Source organism: Leuciscus leuciscus (genome assembly GCF_965113295.1).
Source record: "Leuciscus leuciscus genome assembly, chromosome: 18".
Taxonomy (NCBI): Eukaryota; Metazoa; Chordata; class Actinopteri; order Cypriniformes; family Leuciscidae; genus Leuciscus; species Leuciscus leuciscus.
This window is the reverse complement of record NC_138742.1, coordinates 1,640,569-1,665,645: the sequence shown is the minus strand read 5'-3', so window position 1 is coordinate 1,665,645 and position 25,077 is coordinate 1,640,569. Positions and strand designations below refer to the sequence as shown.

General features: G+C 40.2%; 1 protein-coding gene across 2 annotated transcripts in view; it reads right to left on the bottom strand.

The window, feature by feature from the left end:
• The window catches only part of znhit6 (zinc finger HIT-type containing 6), a 53,500-nt gene that overhangs the window by 23,413 nt on the left and 5,010 nt on the right, over nucleotides 1-25,077 (bottom strand). For both annotated transcript variants that reach the window (XM_082145944.1, XM_082145945.1), the window contains exons 3-5: nucleotides 24,060-24,166; nucleotides 21,021-21,109; nucleotides 20,641-20,744 (exon numbers count right to left, since the gene is read on the bottom strand). In XM_082145944.1, the coding sequence (XP_082002070.1) occupies nucleotides 20,641-20,744; nucleotides 21,021-21,109; nucleotides 24,060-24,166 (300 nt within the window). The remainder of the gene's footprint in view (nucleotides 1-20,640; nucleotides 20,745-21,020; nucleotides 21,110-24,059; nucleotides 24,167-25,077) is intronic.

Sequence of the window (25,077 nt, the reverse complement as noted above, 5' to 3'; positions counted from 1 at the left end):
ATGATGACGATAGTTCAGCTGGCAGAAACCCCATGTTGAGTGGCAGAACTGGAGTACAGACAATAAAACGAAAGATTTCTTTACAAGATTCAAAGAACATGAAATCCCGCTGACCACTTCCACAGCTGCTGCTAAGAGTTTTACACTCAAGAACTCTTAATGCGACATGCACAAACCAGAAAACTTGGCTCTGTCAGCACGATCCTGGCAATATGAGGACGAACAGAAACCAAATCCAGCCCCTGAGAGTCCTGTTATGGGCCGGGCAGATCCCACACTCACTGGAGCTGCTGCAGGGCACATGGATGCCAAGAACAAACTGCTGAAGATGTCACACGGAGATTTATTAGCTCAAGTTAGGGTTGCCAAACAACTTAACCTCAATCGATCAATAAAATTTTGGTGTGACTTGCCGGACTATAAAATGTTTTGAGACGGACGGACAGGTGGGTCAGTGGATGGATGAGTGGGTGGTTGGGTGGATGGATGAGTGGATGGGTGGATGGATGAGTGGATGGATGGATGGATGAGTGGGTGGGTGGGTGGGTGGATGAGTGGATGGATGGATGGATGGATGGATGAGTGGGTGGGTGGATGAGTGGATGGATGGATGGATGGATGAGTGGGTGGGTGGATGAGTGGATGGATGGATGGATGGATGAGTGGGTGGGTGGATGAGTGGATGGATGGATGAGTGGGTGGGTGGATGGATGAGTGGATGGATGGATGGATGAGTGGATGGATGGATGGATGAGTGGATGGATGGATGGATGAGTGGGTGGATGAGTGGGTGGGTGGGTGGATGGATGAGTGGGTGGGTGGATGGATGGATGAGTGGGTGGGTGGATGGATGAGTGGATGGATGGATGGATGAGTGGATGGATGGATGAGTGGATGGATGTGTGGATGGATGATGGATAGATGAGTGGATGTGTGGATGGATGGGTGGGTGGATGGATGAGTGGGTGGATGGATGGATGAGTGGATGTGTGGATGAATGAGTGGATGTGTGGAAGGATGATGGGTGGATGGATGTGTGGATGGATGATGGGTGGATGGATGGATGGATGAGTGGATGGATGTATGAATGGATGAGTGGATGGATGAGTGAGTGGGTGGGTGGGTGGATGAATGGGTGGGTGGATGAATAGATGGGTGGATGGATGGATGAATGGATGAGTGAGTGGGTGGCTGGATGAATGGATGGGTGGGTGAGTGGATGGATGGGTGGGTGGGTGAGTGGATGGATGGATGGGTGAGTGGATGGGTGGGTGAGTGGATGGATGGATGGATGGATGGATGGGTGAGTGGATGGGTGGATGGATGAGTGGGTGGATGGATGAATGAGTGGGTGTATGGATGAGTGGATGGATGAGTGGGTGGGTGGATGGATGAGTGGATGGATGGATGGGTGGATGGATGGATGAGTGGATGAATGGATGAGTGGATGGATGGATGGATGGATGGATGAGTGGGTGGGTGGATGGATGAGTGGATGGATGGATGGATGAGTGGGTGGGTGGATGGATGGATGAGTGGATGGATGGATGGATGGATGTATGAATGGATGTATGGATGTATGAATGGATGGGTGGGTGGGTGAGTGGATGGATGGAGTGGATGGGTGGATGAATGGATGAGTGGATGGATGTATGAATGGATGGGTGGGTGAGTGGATGGATGGATGAGTGGATGGGTGGATGAATGGATGAGTGGATGGGTGGATGAGTGGATGGATGAGTGAGTGAGTGGGTGGGTGAGTGAGTGGGTGGGTGAGTGGGTGGGTGGGTGAGTGAGTGGGTGGGTGGGTGGATGGATGGATGGATGAATGGATGGGTGGGTGGGTGAGTGGATCGGTGGATGAGTGCATGGATGACTGAATGAGTGGATGATGGATGGGTGGGTGAATGGATGGGTGGGTGGATGAGTGGATGGGTGGATGGATGAGTGGATGGATGGATGGATGGATGAGTGGATGGGTGGGTGGATGGATGAGTGGATGGGTGTGTGGATGGATGGATGGATGAGTGGATGGGTGGGTGGATGGATGGATGGATGGATGAGTGGATGGGTGGGTGGATGCATGGATGGATGAGTGGATGGACGTGTGGATGAGTGGATGGGTGGATGGACGTGTGGATGAGTGGATGGGTGGGTGAATGAGTGGATGTGTGGAAGGATGATGGGTGGATGGATGATGGGTGGATGGATGATGGGTGAATGGATGTGTGGATGGATGATGGGTGGATGGATGGATGGATGGATGAGTGGATGGATGTATGAATGGAGGAGTGGATGGATGAGTGAGTGGGTGGGTGGATGAATGGGTGGGTGGATGAATAGATGGGTGGATGGATGGATGAATGGATGAGTGAGTGGGTGGGTGGCTGGATGAATGGATGGGTGGGTGAGTGGATGGATGGCTGGGTGGGTGAGTGGATGGATGGATGGGTGAGTGGATGGATGGATGGGTGAGTGGATGGATGGATGGATGGATGGGTGAGTGGATGGATGGATGGGTGGATGGATGGATGAGTGGGTGGATGGATGGGTGGATGGATGAGTGGGTGTATGGATGAATGAGTGGGTGTATGGATGAGTGGGTGGATGGATGGGTGGATGGATGGATGAGTGGGTGGGTGGATGGATGAGTGGATGGATGGATGGGTGGATGGATGAGTGGATGAATGGATGAGTGGATGGATGGATGGATGGATGGATGGATGGATGAGTGGGTGGATGGATGAGTGGATGGATGGATGGATGGATGACTGGATGGATGTATGAATGGATGTATGGATGTATGAATGGATGGGTGGGTGGGTGAGTGGATGGAGTGGATGAATGGATGAGTGGATGGATGAGTGGATGGATGTATGAATGGATGGGTGGGTGAGTGGATGGATGGATGAGTGGATGAATGGATGAGTGGATGGGTGGATGAGTGGATGGATGAGTGGATGAATGGATGAGTGGATGGGTGGATGAGTGGATGGATGAGTGAGTGGGTGGGTGGATGGATGGATGAATGGATGGGTGGGTGAGTGGATCGGTGGATGAGTGCATGGATGACTGAATGAGTGGATTATGGATGGGTGGGTGAATGGATGGGTGGGTGGATGAGTGGATGGGTGGATGGATGAGTGGATGGATGGATGAGTGGATGGATGGATGGATGAGTGGATGGATGGATGAGTGGGTGGATGGATGAGTGGATGGGTGTGTGGATGGATGGATGGATGGATGGATGGATGGATGAGTGGATGGGTGGGTGGATGGATGGATGGATGGATGGATGAGTGGATGGGTGGGTGGATGCATGGATGGATGAGTGGATGGACGTGTGGATGAGTGGATGGGTGGATGAGTGGATGGATGAGTGGATGGATGATGGGTGGATGGATGGATGGGTGGGTGGGTGGATGGATGGATGGGTGGGTGGGTGGATGTATGAGTGGATGTGTGGATGGATGATGGTGGATGGATGGATGGGTGGGTGGATGGATGTGTGGATGGATGATGGGTGGATGGATGATGTGTGGATGGATGATGTGTGGATGGATGATGGTGGATGGATGGATGGGTGGGTGGATGGATGTGTGGATGGGTGGGTGGATGGATGGATGGATGAGTGGATGTGTGGATGGATGATGGGTGGGTGGGTTGATGCTTTAATGTAGGATTTTTTTATTCAAAAAATGTAAATTGAGAAAACTTTGGAAATCTAAAATCAAGATCATTTGATCAATATTTTTAAGTGTAAAAGCCTAAGTGAAAAAAGACTTGGTTTAAAACGCTCACTTTATATGGATTTATTTTATGCTGCCTTTATGAACCTCACTAAGTTTTGAGTGAATAGACTTTCGATGGACAGAAACCTCTCAGTTTGCATTAAAAACTATCTCAATCTGTGTTTCGATGATGAACAAAGGTCTCAAGTGTTCGGAAACGACATAATGGACGACAAGTTATGGCTAAACAAACACTTTAATGGGACAAACTTTCTCCAGTTTAACTCTGCACGAGTCAAAATGGGCCAAAAGTCAATGAAATACTCAGCACTGACTTATTTGCTATATACATCACGAATCACATGACTAGAACAAGAGGAATCTTTGATATGCCCATCATCCGCTGACTCATCCGCTTCCACTGCGTGCCAATCCCAAAAGAGTCTCTGCCAAGACCTGAGCGCACACACACACCAGATCCAGATGGCACTGTTACACAACCAGCCCCTCCAAAACACACACTTGAGACGCGAGATCAGATATCAAGGTTCTGGCAGAGGAGTGTGGACAGGAATGGTGGTGGTTTTCCAGCCTGGGGTGGGCAGCAGGTCAGGGCGAAGGACTGGGGTTTGGAGGAGAGCAGGGTTTACTTTCACAGGTGTAAAGACGTTCGCCCTCCAGGCAAAGGTATTTATGAGTTTGCACAGGCTTGGCGTCCCGCTAGAGATCAGGATGGAAGGCGTGGTGGAAAAGTCCTGGAATACCAGGTGCGAAGGCATTGTTACGCCTACAACATCCAATGGAAACTTTTTTTAAAGTTTTTTTTTCCCCTAATGGAAAAAGAGATGTGATGCACTGCAAAAGGGATTTTCCTTGTCAACATTTTTGGATTCTTTTCAAGTAGCAATATCTTGAATAGAGATACTAGGATTAGGGATGCACCGATACGAACATTTTGGCCGATAACCGATAATTCATTATATTTGAAATAACCGATATATTGGCCAATAAATCTAAATCCAATTTTTTAAAATGTTTGAGAGCCTGATCACAAAAACAAGAGTCCCACCATTGCAATCCATGTCCCAAATGCACAATTATAATGTTCGCATTATGATTTTATGTAGCTGATATGATAGACATATTGCACTGAACCGTATTTTCCTTTTTTGAAGTGGTTACAATCATATTTCAAGCAATTAAAGCCATCATTATGAACAGTGCGCATCTGAAGAGTCTCAGCTGGAGGAAATAATACATTATTTACTGGCTTTAATATATCGGACAAATTTTATTATCGGGCCGATAACGATAACATAAAAAAATCGGCAGATACCGATATGGAGTTCTGCCGCCCTCCAGGCAAAGGTATTTATGAGTTTGCACAGGCTTGGCATCCCGCTGGAGATCAGGGTGGAAGGCGTGGTGGAGAAGTCCTGGAAAACCAGGTGCGAAGGCATTGTTACGCCTACAACATCCAATGGAAACTTTTTTCTTTTCCCCTAATGGAAAAAACTCAACATCTTCCTCAACATTTTTTGGCTTCTTTTCCAGGAGAAATACACTTTAAAAACTTTATATGATCAATATGTTATGACAACATATGTTTTTACATTGCTTTAACTCATCAAAATAAGTTAAGCAATTTAAAGAAAATAAATAAATAAATAAATATTTATTTATTTATATTATATAAATATACAGTATATAATATATATATATATATATATATATATATATATATATATTTATTAAATAAATTATGTATTACATATTCTATTTAATTATTTATAAACAAATATTAAGACATTTTATTAAATAATAAAATTAAATGTATAAATACATAACGAAATTATATATAATAAATAATCATATATATAATTGTGCATTTATATATTTTTTATTTAAATATTTTAAAAAGTGTGTGCATATATATATATATATATATATATATATACAGTACCAGTCAAAAGTTTGGAAACGTTACTATTTTTAATGTTTTTGAAAGAAGTCTCTTATGCTCATCAAGCCTGCAGTTAAAAAATAAATAAAAAATAAAACTAATATTATGAAATATTATTACAATTTAAAATAATGGTTCTCTTTTTTAATATACTTTAAAATGTAATTTATTTTTGTGATGCAAAGCTGAATTTTCATCAGCAAGTACTCCAGTCTTTGGTGTCTTATGATCCTTCAGAAATCATTCTAATATGCTGATTTATGATCAATGTTGGAAACAGTTCTGCTGCTTAATATTTTTTTTATAACCTGAGATACTTTTTTCAGGATTATTTGATGAATAAAAAGTTAAAAAGAACTGTATTTATTTAGAATAGAAATCTTTTGTAACAATATACACTACCGTTCAAAAGTTTGGGAACAATAATTTTTTTTTTTTTAAGAAATTAGTACTTTAATTCAACAAGGATGCGTTAAATTGATAAAAGGTGATGGTAACGATTTATATTGTTAGAAATGTTTTTATTTTGAATAAATGCTGTTTTAATGAATAAATGCTGTTAACGTTTTACTCATCAATGAATCCTGAAAAAAGTATTCCAAAAAAATATATTAAACAGCACAACTGTTTCCATCATTGATAATAACTGAGTATCAAATCATCATATTAAGCCCTATTCGCACGGGATAAGTATTACCTGGTGACCTCTAGTAATTTGTAATAATCGCGGAGATTGTCTGTGATCTTAATCCCGTGCGAATCGGCCATGTCTGTAATTTGTAAAGTAAAAATTCCCCCGCAAATGACCTACCATATTTCGCCGAACACCGAGGTCCTGTGATAATATTAGTCCCGTGCGAATCGGCATCTCTGTGATTTGGCGGGTCGTTTATAATTTTGTCAATGTTTTTTTTTTCTGTGCGCTTTTTTATCCATCTTTCGCGAAGAATGGAGATTGCGTTGGAGTGTTTTGATAGTATTTGGGTGCGGGGTCATGGCTATAGCCTACACTAGGGCTGCACGATATTGAAAAAAAAAAAAAAACCTTGCAATATTTAGAACATATTTCTGTAAGAATTTGGTGAACGTTCTACGCAATACAACGTGGCGGCGCCCTTAATAGATATTTGTTTGTTCATTAGGCTATAATTCCTAAAAATAAGTTCAAAAAAATCTCTCTCTCTCTCTCTCTGGTGCTGATGCAGTGACGCGTTCATGTAAACGGCACCTAAAAGCTGTCACTAAGAACCAGCAAAAGTAATGATTCTGAATATGTAAACTATTGCAATGAAACATTTTAATTGTTTATTAATAAACAAGTGTTTTCTGTGTCGGCTGCAAAGATGACGATAGGCTACTGACTCACGATCTTCGCAGTATCCTAGTGAACGCGCTGGAGAGAAATGCACATTTAATTAAATTTTGTTTTGAATGGTTTTGTTTAAAAGTAGAGATTTCTGTAGATAATATATATATATATATAATTTTTTTTTTTTTTTTTTTTTACGTGTGTGAGGAGAGTAGGCTACCTTATACGCTGAGTTTCGGTTCATGGATGATAGCGCTGTTCAGTTGAGGCGCTGGCGCCCTCCGTGTCTTGAAAATCTATATTTACTTCTTACTTCTTACTTAAATCCAGGAAATTGGATAATAAAACACTGATTAAAATTAAGATACAATTAATACAAAACGAAATTCGTTTTAAAGAAAGGCTTTGTGCTTTCTGTTTTAGGTATCTGTGAAAGTTTTAAAGCAGTTTTAGTGCTGCATGCGTTCAGAGCGGTCGCGTCCGTGATGAAGAACGGTCACGTTTTCCTCATAAATGCGAACACGAAAAATAAAAGACAAAATACTTTTTAAAAAAGACAACCATCCACAACTTTATAACACTGCAGTTAAAGTACCTCTTTTTGTAGCCGAAATAGTCCCAAATAAACGGATCGTAGCTGTAGGATTGCCAGTGAATGTTGGCTGCATGTGAGCGGCAGCGGCACATTGTTCCATGTTCCTTACAGACATGTATAGCAGCATGCGGTAAGGAACATTCTTCTGTTTATGTTATATCATACAGCTAGACCTATAATAACGACAAGATATTTCCAAGCAATAGCCAGTTGACAATCATATCCGGGAGATATGTCAGTAATTTCGAGTAAAATCACAGGCTTCGTTTATCCCGTGCGAATGCGCCACACGAAATTCAGATGTGGGTGGGTAATTTCTAAATCACACGAGGTCCCCAGATAATACTAATCCAGTGCGAATAGGGCTTTAGAATGATTTCTGAAGGATCATAAGACACCAAAGACTGGAGTACTTGCTGATGAAAATTCAGCTTTGCATCACAAAAATAAATTACATTTTAAAGTATATTAAAAAAGAGAACCATTATTTTAAATTGTAATAATATTTCATAATATTACTGTTTTTTTGTTGTTGTTTTTTTTAACTGCAGGCTTGATGAGCATAAGAGACTTCTTTCAAAAACATTAAAAATAGTAATGTTTCCAAACTTTTGACTGGTACTGTATATATATATTTTTTTTTTTTTATTCATATAAAATGTTTTATTTATTTGCAAAATAAATAAAATGTATGTGTATATGTATATTATTTATTTAAAAAAAAATGTATTACATGCACACAAATTTTATTAAATAACAAAATGAAATAGGCCTATAAATAAGTCCTTAATAAAACTAAAATAAAAATCAGAGGAGGAGGATTAGTAAATATGACGATAATAAATACATTTTGTATTATATATAAATATATCATTTTTCACTCATATTCATGCAATCTCTGAGCTGCATAATTTTTTTTTTTTGTAATGTCTATCCAATGCTTTTCGCATCAAACAATTGACAGTTTAATGTAATTTAAGTTGCAATGACTTAAACATCCAAGTTGATAGTACTTAAAAAAATTATTTACAGTGTATCTAAGCATTCTTGAATAAAGATACTAGGATTAGTGATGCACCAATTTTGGTCGATACCGATAACCGATAATTCTTCTTTGAAAGCTGATAACAACCGATGTATTGGCCGATAAATCTAAATCCAAATTTTTATACAGTTTTTGAGAGCCTAACGCTAAAGTTAAAAAAGATCATATATCGGCCGATACTGATATGGTGGCTGATATATCACGCATCCATAACTAGGATCCAAAACATCTTAAGAAAGGAGGTCTTGTTTTCTGAGAAATGGTTTAAATGGATTTAGTTCATGATTCAAAAAAAAAAAAAAAAAAAAAAAGTTTATTATTTTAACTCCTTAATTTGGATCATGATTAACCCCTAATCATTTCTCATAAAACGAGATTTTTATGGATATCAAGTAAATGTTTTGGATATTTCTGTTCGGAGAGATGCCAGCGGACAGGAAAAATGGAGACACCACCCAAGTGTAATACGAAAAGACGTGTAAGATTTCTAAATCACCATAGACACGGGTTTTGTTTTCATAATAATATTGGGATACAGAAGGATTCTTCAACGGTGAGGTCAAGTCGATCATACACCTGTTGTAGGCCCTGGGCAAGGAAAAATCATTAAAAGGTGTGTTATCTTTCACACACCTGGTTAGCCCTCAGCTACAGCTCCCAACTGGTCGCTCAAGTCCAGATCTTTTCTCACAGGGAGTACTGTAAAGATTCGAGAGCTCAAACTGACCTTTGTTGACTTCGTGGCACCTTTACAGGGGACCTAATATGCAAAATTCACTTTTACATGGTCTTTGAAACATACAGTAATGCATGCAAGGCATACAGAGCATAGGATAATAAAGTAAGCTGTGACATATTATACCCAAATATTCTTCACACAGAGACTGCCAGTGACATTTTGGACCAAAAATGATTGGGACACTTTGAGCTGATCATGTTTTGCTGAAGTGTTTTGTCTTTAATTGCTAATGCTCTTTTTACACACAGACTGAACAAAATGAAGCATTGCTTGGTGATTGGTTGAGCTAAACTGGTATTATCTAATTGTGTAGTTAAATTTAACAGCTGACAGATATTCAACATAATTCATGTGTGAGACAGTCTAACAGAAGGACGGACAAAACCAGTCAAATATCAACTGAGTTCATAACTCTGAGTTCTTGTCATATTTTATAACCATTTTCTAAACTATAGCGAATAAACTGTGATAATGTGAGAAATGTTGAAGGTGTCTGAATAAACTTTGGTTTAACTGTACATGTGTGTCGGCAGTGTGACAACCACCCTATAATCCACCCACTCCTTATTTAATATTCCCCATAAATCATAAACAGTGTCTCAAAATGAGTCGTTCACATTTTCTATACATTGTGACATCACAGTGTAACCCAGATCATGGGTCAGACGTAACAACCCAGTGTTTGGGTAGTGTTTGTGTAACCCAGATCCTGGGTCAGACGTAACAACCCAGTGTTTGGGTAGTTTTTGTGTAACCCATATCCTGGGTCAGACGTAACAACCCAGTGTTTGGGAAGTTTTTGTGTAACCCATATCCTGGGTCAGACGTAACAACCCAGTGTTTGGGTAGTGTTTGTGTAACCCAGATCTTGGGTCAGACGTAACAACCCAGTGTTTGGGTAGTGTTTGTGTAACCCAGATCCTGGGTCAGACGTAACAACCCAGTGTTTGGGAAGTTTTTGTGTAACCCAGATCCTGGGTCAGACGTAACAACCCAGTGTTTGGGTAGTGTTTGTGTAACCCAGATCCTGTGTCAGACGTAACAACCCAGTGTTTGGGTAGTGTTTGTGTAACCCAGATCCTGGGTCAGACGTAACAACCCAGTGTTTGGGTAGTGTTTGTGTAACCCAGATCCTGGGTCAGACGTAACAACCCAGTGTTTGGGTAGTGTTTGTGTAACCCAGATCCTGGGTCAGACGTAACAACCCAGTGTTTGGGTAGTGTTTGTGTAACCCAGATCCTGGGTCAGACGTAACAACCCAGTGTTTGGGTATAGAGTGTAACTAGATAAAAAAAAAATATTGAATTCATATTTGACATTTTTCCCAGACATTGTTGATAATCGTCTGGTAACTGACAGTTATAATCATCTTTGATATATGATAATATCATCCATCCCCACTGCACTTCTAGGGACACCTAAGACTCCTTTTAAATCTTGTAACAATGTGCATAATATGTCCTCTTTAAGTCTTAAACACACAGTTTTAGTCACTTTGAACTGGTACTGAAACACGTCCACATGGCCATCACTGAAATCACTGCATCGGGTGGGCTCAGTGCAAAACACAAAAGGTTTATCGATGCAAACCATGAATAGACTCTGAAAACCAACAAACAGCAGAGATCAGGTTCAGTCAGATGATCTCATGAGTGAGAAATTTCAAAAAGACGCTGGAACAGCAAAGCCTGTTGGGTAAGAGTTGTGGTTGGTTTAACAATGCGTTTATTATGTCACTCTCAGGAAATCATTATCAACAGAATCAGGAACGTCGGAAAGTGCCAGAAGTCTTAGACTAAATAAGCTTTTCAAATTACTAATGGCGTTTATTTGCAGTAAGCAGCCAGAAGCAATCAACGTCTGAGGAATGAGTTAAAACCCCTGTGGTCTAAAGAGAAAAGAAACAGTCAAGCTTCATTATAACTAAAAACCTGCTTATACAGAACTGTTAATTCACTTTATTTAAAATTATTCCTGATAATTAACTCTCCCCCACATCACCCAAGATGTTCATGTCTTTCTCTCTTCAGTGGAAAAGAAATGAAGATTTTTGAGGAAAACATTGCAGGATTTTCCTCCATATAGTGTCTTCAATGGGGTCCAACGGGTTGAAGGTCCAGATGTGAGTTTCAGTGCAGCTTCACAGTCTCGACACGATCCAGCCGAGGAATAATGGCGCTTTTCCATTACCAGTACCAGCTCGACTCGACTCGACTCAGCTCGGCTCGCTTTTCGCTCCGTTTTCCATTGCAGATAGTACCTCCACAATAGTACCTGGTCGTCATAGCGACGCCGCAGGATACTGCCGTGACTTAATCTTTTACGCGAGACGCGCGAGACACACCCGCTACCCAAACACACAGGACAATGGAGGAAATCGAGTGTATGCTGTTTTTGTTTTTGCTGTTTTTTATTCAGGATACTCCGTCTGGCGCGTGCAATGATGACGCAGTGAATAGTGACGATTCTCTCTGACCAATCAGCAGTCTGCTGTGTTTTCACGTCACATTTTAGTATCGCCTCAGCTCGCTCAGAACCTCGCCGGAGGTGGTACGAAAAAAAGTACCTGGAAGCAGGTACAGGTACAACTTTTACACAGTGGAAAACCAAACAGAGCCGAGTCAAGTCGAGGCGAGCTGGTACTGTGTAGTGGAAAAGCGCCATAAGAGTCTTATCTAGACAAACCAGCCGACATTTTATAACAAAAATAAACATTTATATACTTTTTAACCACAAATGCTCGTCTTCCACTAGCTGTGATGAGACACACATTACGTAATCGTGTTGAAAGGTCAAGCGTGACGTAGGCGGAAGAACCGACCTAGTGTTTACAAAGTGAACGTGCAAAGACTGAGTCAATTTACACAATCAAATAAAATAAAAGGTAAAATATCAATTTCGGACGATCTGAAGTTGGAGAAAATGAACATTTTCACCCTACTCTACATTTTCCGTCTAGCCTACGTCGTGTTACGGCCTGACCTTTCCAACGTCATTACGTAATGAGTGAAGCCGTCGTGGACGTGCAAGACAAGCATTTGTGGTTAAAAAGTATATAAATGTTTATTTTTGTTATAAAAAAGTCAGCTGGTTTGCCTAGATAAGACTCTTATTCCTCGGCTGGGATCGTGTCGAGACTTTGAAGCTGCACTGAAACTCACATCTGGACCTTCGACCCGCTGAAGTCACTATATGGAGGAAAATACCCCAAAAACCTTAATTTATTTTCGACTGAAGAAAGAAAAGCATGAATATCTTGGATGACGTGGGGGAGAGTTAATTATCAGGAAATTTTAATTCTGAAGGGAACAACTCCTTTAAACAACAACATATATATATATATAGGATGAAAATGCAGAAATCCATGGTTAATGGTGCATCACTTTAGGATGGAGCTGGTGAGTTCTGCACAGGCACACAGCACTCAGAAACATATTAAAAGCCTGTAAAGACCGCAGAATTCATTCAGAGGCCCCAAAAAACCTGCAAGGACTCGTTCCAACAGCAGCTTAATGACACCTGCAGAAGTCAACATCACTCCAAACGAGCCCTGGCGCTCATGGACAACACGTCCCGCTCGATAATTAATTGGTTATTCTACATGACATCTCGAAGGTAACGGCACATACACTCCCAAACACAAGCTGGCCCTTCACCTAAGGCAGATGTTGCGCAGTAAAGTCTGCATAACGTCTAAAGCAAAGGCACTCGAACGCAGTACAGAGTGGAAACAAAGTGACCAGGAGCCTCATTTATAACCGCTGCGTTGCACAAAACACCACTTCCGCCAGTTTCAATCATAGACTGTAAAAAAAAATATGGACGTAGCGTGCGTGACGTCACCCGTAGTGTTTCTGAAGAGCGTTTCTGAAGCCCAAAGTGGGCGGAGCCGGTCGTCGCCATCTTGGCCGCGCGTCACTCCCGGATAAACGAAAATGTGCAGCGAGGCGGATTAGCTGAGGTGACGCAAACAGACAGCAGACAAACGGCTAGAAGTGACATCGGCAGCAATCCACCTGTCACTCAAGTGGCCACACCCTTAATTATGCAGAACTTTAAGGCTTAATATAATTTAAACGGATGAGTTATAAAAAACATTCACCCCCCTCACACTCGTCATGAAGGGCAAGATTAGCTATATAGACCAAAACCACGTTTTGCACCAGGCTGTAAACATGTGTTTTTCTGCTGTAAATGATTGACTCTCTTTTGTAGCAGGTCTCTAGTGGCCAGTCGATGAACTGCAGGTTAAGTCACTTCCGTAAGATTGCCGCTTGTTTCCAACGCACAAGTTGTGATTTATAAAAATAAACTTGACGGGAAAATTTGTGCACCTGTAAGTAACCTCTGACCCATGCGTACGAACATTTTAGAGAGTTTGGCGAAACTAGGGCTGTCAAAATGGCTGAAAAGCTCAATTCAAATTTCCCTCTTAAATATTAGCAAAATTATCTTCAAATTCTAAAGGCAATCCTTAATAATAGAGGAAAAAAAGTACTGTTTAGTCTCATATGCCCACAAGAGGGTGCAAGCGAGCGCAATGAGCAAATATAAACCAAATCAAGCATTGCATCTTATATTAAAATGAAAAGACATTCACTTTTTAAAGTGCATTAACTTTTGAAACAATTGTTTTTAAATATAATTTCCTTGATGTGAATGCAAGGAAGATTAGGTTACAATAGTGCATAAAAACTGTACAAAAGATTCTATTTCAAATAAATGCTGTTCTTTTGAACTTTCTATTCATTTTAGAGTCCTGAAGTAAAATTGTACACAACTATTTTCAACATTGATAATAATGAATGTTTCTTGAGCATCAAATCATCATATTAGAATGATTTCTGAAGGATCATGTGACACTGAAGACTGGAGTAATGATGCTGAAAATTCAGCTTTGATCACAGGTAGAGATGAACGATATATCGGCCACCATATCGGTATCGGCCGATATATGCTAATTTATGTTATCGTTGTCGGCCTGATAAGAAAATTTGTCCGGTATATTAAAGCCGATAAATAATGTATTATTTCCTTCAGCTGAGACTCTTCAGATGCGACTGTTCAACATGATGGCTTTAAATTGCTTGAAATATGGTTGGAATCACTTCAAATAAGGAAAATACAGTAATGTGCCGTGATATCGGCTTCATAAAATTGTGTGTTTTGGGTCGTGGCTTTTAATGGTGAAACTTTTGTTTTTGTAATCAGGCTCTCAAAAAGTAATTACAAATTTGGATTTCAATTTATCGGCCAATATATCGGTTATCGGCTTTCAAATGTAACGAATTATCGGTATCGGCCAAAATTTTCATATCGGTGCATCTCTAATCACAGGAATAAATTACATTTTAAAAAGCCTTGGTGAACAGAAGAAAGAAGAAAATCGGTAAAAATCTTACCGATCCAAAACTTCTGACTGGTAAGTGTGAGTCCGAATATTTTTTGCCGTACGCCATTTTTGGCTTTCGGTGCATGTACACTTTTAGTAATGATCCTCCGCGCAGTTTTATAAATGAGACCCCAGTGCATCACGATCTGCAAGAATGAAGGTGTGAAAAAGAAAGGTCATAGTGTTAAATAAAAAGCAGATACACTGAGAATTCTGTATTATCCTCGAACGGTTTCGGTACGAATATTTCCCATTTTGTTCACGAAACGTTGCATTACCTCTACGCAACATTAACATAGTGGCTACGACGGACAGGAAAACTCCTCGTGTCCTCGATATAAACCCCACAGATGTCCGTCTTTCTCATGTCCTCCGTGTTCCACGACGAGATGCCAAAAGTACCGCCGTTTATCATTTCCGAAAGAATTAGCGAGTTCTGCTAAGTGTCTTGTTAAGGAGCTGACAGCGGTCCTCCTGAGGAAGCACACCGATCAGCATTACGGTGATTTAGACTCATTCAGCGGCTGTAAAACTTCATCCAGAACACATGTGCAACAACACGCCAACATGCAGCATCCTAAAGCGTGAACTCTGACCTAAAGCTCTGCATTGGGATCGCACTGCGTCTGATGGGTGTGTTTGTGAATTTGAACGTTCACTTTTGGCTTCATGGCTTGGCTTTACGCGGCCTTCCCTCGGCACATCTGGCTACAGCGCAGCGTGTCGCTAACCGTGAGCAGTTGCTGAACATCTGCTTCTGATATTGTGTACTTGGTACATTCTGAAACCCATTCCTTTCCCTCGTTTGTCCTGCTTCTGTCGCTCATGCCGGCAGAACGTCACATACAGTCAAACCAAAGAGGATTCAGACACCAGATATGTTCACACTAGTGTGATCAGGACACAATAGCTCATTTATGTAAGTGAGGATTGCAAAATAAAGTAAACTGTGACATATTATACCCAAATATTCTTCATGCAGAGACTACCAGTGACATTTGGCACCAGAAATGATTGGGACACTTTGAGCTGATCATGTTTTGCTGAAGTGTTTTGTCTTTAATTGCTAATGCTCTTTTTACACACAGACTGAACACAATGAAGCATTGCTTGGTGATTGGTTGAGCTAAACTGGTATTATCTAATTGTTTAGTTAAATTTAACAGCTGACAGATATTCAACATAATTCATGTGTGAGACAGTCTAACAGAACGACGGACAAAACCAGTCAAATATCAACTGAGTTCTGCTCATATTTTATTACCATTTTCTAAACTATAGTGAATAAACTGAGATAATGTGAGAAATGTTGAAGGTGTCTGAATACATTTGGGTTTGATTGTATATTATTGTATATTACTGTATATTATTGTATATTGTATATTACACCAGGGGTGGTGGTGGCGCAATGGATAAGACACATGCCTTTGGTGTGAGAGACCCGGGTTCGAATCCACTGTGAGACACCAATGTGTCCCTGAGCAAGACACTTAACCCCTAGTTACTCCAGAGGCGTGCGACCTCTGACATATGTAGCAATTGTAAGTCGCTTTGGATAAAAGCGTCAGCTAAATGAATAAATGTAAATGTAAATGTATTGTACATAACAGTTTAGCTTGGAGTGATAATTATGGATGGGGGGGGGGTGATTTGCTTGTGATTTGATTCTGATCTTGATTCAATATTTCCGGTAAAAAGGGTAGAATATTAATCAAGGAAACAACAAACACTCCTTTCCTACAATCGACTAAAAGCTCTCATTCATAACCAATGGATTTATCTTTTTTGATAAAATGTACGCCAAGGTACGGAAGAAATGATCCGTCGCTGCTTCCGTCACATTGGACACTTAAATCACGGCCTAGTGTGCAGAAAACCCAAACCGTCACAGAAATACTGCACAGGATACTAGTTTAAAAGCCTCAAACAAAACACTTGACGCCGCTTAAAAGCCAAACTGTGTTCATGCTTTATTAAACCGGTTCGACAAGTTCGTTGCCAGACAAACCGATTAAAAAAAAAAAATAAATCCTGTTACTTTACTCCAAGAAGCTGACAGCCAATCAGATTGCCTGATCAAAAAAAGTCCGAAAGCTTGCCACTTGTCCCAAAAGAGCTACATTAAAATTACTAGCATACTTGGCAAATGCTTTTTTTTATTTTTATCAACACAGGACAGACTACTAGAAACCTTATTAGTATATATGCTAATTGTAAACTTAGCCAATCACAGCATCCCTGGATCTCACTCGGGCCAATCACAAGACTCTCTGCAACAGACTCGGCCAATCACTAATGCCCTTGCTGAGCACAGCCAATCACCAGTGTCCACTCCACTGCCGTATATGGGATGAGGTGATGTCATGAAGAGAGGTGTGTTCAGTAGATGATCTCTCATCTTCAATGACATTAATTACGCTTATTAAAAAAAACAGAACAGAGAGTAATGATTTATGATCCGGCTCGACAGACTGTTCTGCCAGCTTTCTGCTGAAAACACACCATTAAATAACAGGATCCCATTGGGCAGCACCAGAAACATACATTTATCAAGAGCCACGTCCATCAGATGAGACAAAACCCCTCAGCATCACTGCTCTTACCAAGAGCGCCACCATGTGGCTCAATGCAAAACTACACACAGCTGTGTGAAAGCATGTTTGTGACATGACTGCACCAGGAGCGGATTCACAAAACATTAAATCATAAAACTGCTATTTTCTTCTTATTTTCTAACATATCTTAAAGAATTTTCTAATATTTTTTCTTAGGATTTTTCTAAAGACAAAACTTGAGAATTTTAATTCCTGAAAATAAATTTTTTTCTTCTTCAAATTCATCATAAATAACATCTTTAACTTAACTTGGATAACCTCCAACTTCCCAAAGGTAAGATGTTTAATTCATTCACTGGGTTGTTTTAAACACTAAGCATTACAACACAGACGCCCCATCTTGACTCAGGCTTGAAAACATAATTTTACTCAACAATTTAACAAAATAAATAAAAAAACTCAACGATAAATTCAACAATTTATTAAACATAAATTTTAAATACACGTCACATTAGAAAACATGTCGCTGAGCGCTGATGAAGATAGCGCATGCTTATTAAAAGGGATGCACCGTTATGAAAAAATTGGCCGATACCGATAACCGATAATTCTTTATATTTGAAAGCCGATAACCGATATATTGGCCGATAAATCTAAATCCAAATTTTTATATCATTTTTGAGAGCCTGATTACAAAAACGTAAGTTTCACGATTAAAAGCCACGTCTAAAGCACACAATTATAATGTTCTCATTATGATTTTATGTAGCCGATATTAACTTAACTGTATTTTCCTTTTTTGAAGTGATTCCAATCATATTTTTTTTAAATCAATTTACATAAATCGGCCGATACCGATATGGTGGCCGATATATCGAGCTTCCCTACTTATTATGATTCTTATGGCGATCTGCAGGTGGAATTACAATTAATTACAGTACAGGTCAAAAGTTTGGACACATTACTATTTTTAATGTTTTTGAAAGAAGTTTCTTCTGCTCATCAAGCCTGCATTTATTTGATCAAAAATACAGAAAAAATTTATATTGTGATATATTATTACAATTTAAAATAATTGGTTTTCAATTTATTATACTTTAAATGATCATTTATTTCTGTGATGCAAAGCTGAATTTTCAGGATCATTACTCCAGTCTATCACATGATCCTTTAGAAATCATTCTAATATGATGATTCATTATCAAAGTTGGAAACAGTTCTGCTGCTTAATATTTTTTCATAACCTGTGATACTTTTTTAGGATACTTTGATGAATAAAAAGTCAAAAGTAAAAAAAAGAAAAAAAGAAAAAAGCAAATGTTTTAAAAATAGAAATCTTCTGTAACAGCAATATCCACTACTGGTCAGTCATTTTTTTTTCTTTCTTTTTTTGAAATAAATCAATACTTTTATTCAGCAAGGATGTGTTACATTGATAAAAAAGTGATAGTAAAGAAGATTTATATTATTAGAAAATATTTTTTTTATTTTAAAATAAATGCAGTTCTTTTTAACCTTTTATTCATCAAATATATTAGGCAGCAGAACTGTGTCCAACACTCATAATAAATCAGAATATTAGAATGATTTCTAAAGGATCATGTGATAGACTGGAGTAATGATCCTGAAAATTCAGCTTTGCATCACAGAAATAAATTATAATTTAAAGTATAATAAATTGAAAACCAATTATTTTAAATTGTAATAATATATCATAATATTACTTTTTTTTCTGTATTTTTGATCAAATAAATGCAGGCTTGATGAGCAGAAGAAACTTCTTTCAAAAACATTAAAAATAGTAATGTGTCCAAACTTTTGGCCTGTACTGTACATACATACAATGAATCCATACTATCATGTGTACCTTGAAATGCAATGTCGCTTTGGATAAAAATAAAAATAAATCTATTCTGTTCAGTATCGCGATATTTTGCGCACACAATTATATCCATACAGTAGCGCAAAGTATTGCAATGTTTAATTATAAAATTACTTTCGGGTTTCTCCATTGGTTTTCTCGGAGTTCACTGTGATAATTTACATTTGCGTATTACATCCACAAGGTGGCGCTTGTTGCGGTGCTTTGTCGTCGTGCATTCAACAGCAAATTCAAATGAAAATGGCTTCACCATCACAACCGGTTGCACACGACGTCTTCTTTCAAATTGAAAGTGTGGGTAAATTTCGGTTTTCATTGAAAAACGAGTAGTATCAGAGAATGTCTAATAAGGGGAGAAGTTCCACTCTCAGTAAACTTCCGGCTTCTGAACTGGTTGCAGTTCAACTCTGGCTCCACATGAGGGCGCTCACAGGACGAGTGCAGAATGAATGGAGGTCTATGGCGAAACACAGCCGACACAGGCAAACACACGTGCTGGAAGAGTTTCTGTTTTGTTGTTTTAAAAGCCCATCAAGCGGTATCTCTGGTCGTAATCAGTCCTTCACTGACCAATCAGCGTTCATTAGCAGAATGCTAGTGTGTTATGGGCAACAACAACTCAACCTGTAAGAAACCGAAAGGACATAAGTACTCGTTCATTCAACTTTCGACCTATAACACATGTTGAACTTGCAAAACCTACAATCAAATCTGAGATTTCTCAACGGCAATCGGGTGAAAGAGACAAATTTAGCCGTCTAGCCCCATAGACTCCCATTCAGTCTGCACTCATGGGCGATCACCCCCAGTGGAGCTCTGGTGGAACTACAACCACAATTCGGTACAATAGGACTTAATAGGGAGTGGCCAGGCTCTCCGTAGACGGGCTCTGGTAGTATATTCCCAAATTAATTTTGGTAGATGACCTTGCAGTCAAGAGGACTGGACTCCAGCAGTCGGCTACACAGTTTTGTTGATTTTTCTCACTTTGATTGAAGCTCTAAGTTACTCTTATTTATATGATTATTCTCAGGTTTATGTTACTCTATTGTATTTAAATAATTGTAAGTTATGTGCTGGGAGCTCACCATTCATGTGAGAGGTCTCCTATTCAGAGAATAATGACGTCCTGTCCTGTGTAATGAGGTCCTGTGTCCTGAATGTTCAAGGACAACGTTTGTGCACTTCAGTTCATGTGTAGAAGATAATGTTCACAGAATTAAATGTGACATTTGAAGTGAGTTGAGCAAATTTTTTGTAATGCCTTTTTCTTTAATATTAGGGACATGAATCGTAATATATCGCAGAATCGAACCGCAATACTATCGAATCGTCAAATTTTTTGCCGATTCCTGCCCCTAATGTAGATGTACATGTACAATCATATAACGATAAAGCTTTTCAGCACAAATGAATCCCAGAGACTCACGCTCTTCTGAAGACGGTTCTGTTCTCCCGATGTTTGCTGAACATTTTGGGCAGAAGCTTCAGGGTGACTTTGGCTGCTCTTGCTCTCCTGATCATCCACATGCCCTTGAAAGAGGGAAACAGAAGTGAGTTCCTTTTGAAGTGGAACTTCGACGTCGCATCTTGAGAACGGCCTCAGCGTGACCGACCATGACGTCACGCTCACAGAAGAGTGTGTGAGTTACATGTCCTCGGCTTTTTTGTCTTCAGGAGCCGCTTTGTCTGTGTGTGCCCGGCTCCCACGCTAGAGACACAGGTTCGAATCCCGCATGGAGCGGGTTTAGTAGGAGCAGGTTTAGTAGGACCGGTCACGTTTGGTGCCGTGACCCGGATGGCACTCACCTCCTTCGGGTGTCGACGGCTGCCGAGCAGGACGGCGTCTCTGTTGGACTGTTGACTCAGTCGAGCGGTGTCCTCCAGAAACCTGTAATCTACATGAGCGGACCATTATCTTCAACAACAACTCATCACATTCATTAAGCTGTGTAACTATCACACTGTGTCCTAACCAGACGCGATAAGATTCCAGCGACAAATGATTTGTCTGTCCACACTAGACGCGACTGCGAGAGGAGTCAAAATCAATCAAAACCCACAGCCAATCAGAACAGTGTGTGGGGGGAGTCAGCCAATCAGAACAGCATGTGGGCGGAGTCAGCCAATCAGAACAGCGTGTGGGTGGAGTCAGCCAATTAGAACAGTGTGTGGGTGGAGTCAGCCAATCAGAACAGCATGTGGGCGGAGTCAGACAATCAGAACAGCGTGTGGGCGGAGTCAGCCAATCAGAACAGTGTGTCAAGTCAAGTCAAGTTTATTTGTATAGCGCTTTTCACAATACAGATTGTATCAAAGCAGCTTCACAGTATTAAATTAAAATAATACAACAAAGTTTGTTTCAAGAGGAATTTATTGATTGATAAAATTAAATTAAATATCCCCAAAATATCCCCAACTGAGCAAGCCAAAGGCAACAGTGGCAAGGAACCGAAAAACTCCATCAAGTGACCTAATGGTGTCCTAAAACTCCATCAGGTGCCTTAATGGAGAAAAAAAACCTTGGGAGAACCCAGGCTCAGTCGGGGGCCAGTTCTCCTCTGGCATTTATGAGCTAGAGGCCGGATTGTAGTTTGAACTGTAGGATTATATGAATGCCTGGCTGAAGAGATGCGACTTTAATCTAGTTTTAAACTGGGAGAGCGAGTCTGAGCAACGAACAGTATCAGGAAGACTATTCCAGAGTTTTGGAGCCAAATGTGAAAATGCTCTCCCTCCTTTGGTGGTTCTGGATATCCTAGGTATGACCAAAAGCCTTGAATTTAGTGATCTTAAAGAGCGCGATGGATTATAGGGCGATAGAAGATCCGTTAAATAGACTGGAGCTAAGCCGTTTAGGGCTTTATAAGTCAGTAGCAATACCTTATAATTAATACGGAGCTTTATAGGTAACCAATGCAGTGATGATAAAATCGGTGTTATATGATCATATTTTCTTGATCTCGTAAGAACTCTAGCGGCGGCATTTTGGACTAACTGTAGCTTGTTTATTGAGGATGCAGGACAACCAGCTAATAAAGCATTACAGTAATCCAGTCTCGAGGTCATGAATGCATGAACTAACTTTTCTGCATCAGAAACTGATAGCATATTACGTAGCTTAGCAATGTTTCTAAGGTGGAAAAAGGCTGTTTTTGTAACATATGAAATATGATTTTCAAAAGAAAATGTGTGGGCGGAGTCATGCGGCACCAGAGAGTAATCTTGACGCAATTGCAAGAAAATGGATAAGTATCTACATAATCAAATTCACAAATATTACACCATTTAAACATTATTCAAAAACATAGGCTACTGAGTTACTAACACAATCTTTGTCAAAGAATACACTTGTTTGTTCACAGTTTGAACGTTCTTGTTTCCATTTGTTTAATTTCTAGATCTGAGGTGAATTATCCACTGTTGCTTTTACAGCCACAAAGCTGGAGCACTAAATGATATTCAGAGTCACATGACATGCTTTTAACATTAAATAAAGCACATAAACAGGACCTGAGATTATCATCGCCACACTTTGTGTTTGTTGTTCCAGCGCGACGTCGCAGAAAAATAGAAACCGTTTCTAAAATAGGGACGTCCCGCGTGACGTCACGCCATTTGGAGCAGCCATCTTGACGGAATAGAAAATGCTAAACCGCTGGTGATAATACAGCTCGTCGCGAAATATTCATCTATTTACCAACCTTTGCGTGATGATTGAAAAATCCTTCCCCGCTGGCGTCCAAATCAAAGAGTTGCTGACCCATCCGGACTCGTGATACCGATAGCCTGCTAAGCTTTTGTATGCTTTTAATGAAGCTCCGGTGTAGCGTGATGGGAAGTGAATAAGGTAGCTGTAAATGTCACCGAACTCAATGTCAGGAAGTTTTTCTACACATTTAATGCCTGTAAAAAGAACTCGTGGTGCTTCATATGGATCTATGATTCCTAATTATTTTATCTTCCTCTTGTATATTTCTTTTTATGATGACATGACGTGAAGAGTTAGCTGACGGCCGCTGCGCTAATAATAGATAGTGGCCAGTGACCGCGACGCTGAAGTGTGTGAGAACAAATGAATAACATCAGTGCAAACCACCAACATTTATTTATTTTGATTAAATATTTAAATATTAAATTTTAATCATTCTGTGTCATTTTTCAATGTCAGTCTTTTCACTATTTACATGTTTATGTCCAAAATGCTATAATATTCAAAGTAGTTGACTGTCGTTCTCCTCTACCCTGTGTACATTATTGATTAAATAGCCTAACGTTAGCCTATTCAAAATCATTACAGGCACCTCGCGAGCATTCATTCAACTATTTTAAAAGACTGGAATGAACACTAGCACACACAAGCAATCTTTTTATAGTCAATTTAATAAAAAAAAAATGTAACAACAGGTATGAAATGTCAGAAAGAGAAAAAAAACGTAATGGGAAGACGAGCACAGGACTGCTGTAGCTTAGTGGATAAATATATTTAGCCTATTTATTAAGATTGCACAGTTGGAAAGAAAATATATTTATAGGAACATTTCAGCAGGCTCAAGATAATTAATACAGTGACCATTATTCGTTATTTTAATCAATTCGCAGCCATAAAACGTGATAATCCGCATTCTCATGTATGTGCGCTTGTGCAATAGTATTCCGTCAAAATGGCTGACACGCGGCTAGGGGTCACGTGACTGGGAGATCCCTATAGAGTCGTCGCGTGTCGCCGTCGCGGCTGGTTAGGACAAACACTCTGATCAACATGGAGAAGAGGCTTTATCTTGTGTCGCGGCGAGTGTAGTTAGCACACGTGTCAGGGTTTCTGTAAAGACAGCTGCAGACACTCACCGTTGAGGAGGTTGATCTCATCAAATTCAGCGAGAGGGACAAACGTGGTCTTGTCCCGAACACCACAGCATCCCGACACCATCTTGTGCTGCTTAACACAAGCCAAACTGCACAGAGAACAGAAGAACTCAGAACACACACATTAATGAATAAACAACACAAAATACACACTTAAAGCTGCAGTAGGGAACTTTTAGAAAACGTTGACTTAGCCTGAAAATTTGAACAAGCACAGCTTACAGGCCACTCCCCCTCGCTCTCTGCTGTGCTACAGCCCTCCCTCCACAGCTCCTCCCCCACCACAGCGGAGCCTGCCGTGAACGCGCAGGCTAGTAAACAGGACCACCGATGACGGATAAACAGTTATCGCACATTCACTGGTAGGGACGAAACATCAACAATGTGCTTTATATTGACTATGGCCTGCCCATACTTTGACTTCAAACTTGGTCCTCAAATCATTACGTATTTTGCAATACATGTAATGTAACTTCATTACATTGCACTCTTTCAAATAGCTAGCAAGATAATATAACGGTAACGTTACAGTATGCAAGTAATGCTAAATAAGGTTTGCTAGTACATTATTTCAGCAACATGACAAGCCAGTGAATTAGCAGATTTCTATTGTTGCTTTGCACAGTGCGTGACATTGTATCTGTATGTTATGCGGCTAGAGCTTTGACACTGAGTCAATGGGCTCCGACGGGCTTGTTTATCGTCATCGGTCTTTTTCCGTTTACCTGTCTTTGCTGCATGAGCTGGTGCCACTCCAGAAATTGGCAGTTTTAGTTGTTTGTCCGCCATTAGCACAGCTGCGGCACACCGGCTATCTTGATTTTGAACGACGGACGGTACGCGCTGTGCGAGAGAGGGGGGTGATCAGCGCGTACACAAGCATGATTGACACTGCTAAGACACTCCTCCTGGCTCTGATTGGTTGTTTCTTACCGGGAGCGGTGTATTTCTGCAAATGGCAATAGGACCACTGGGAGGAGCTTGATTTTTTCACAGATTA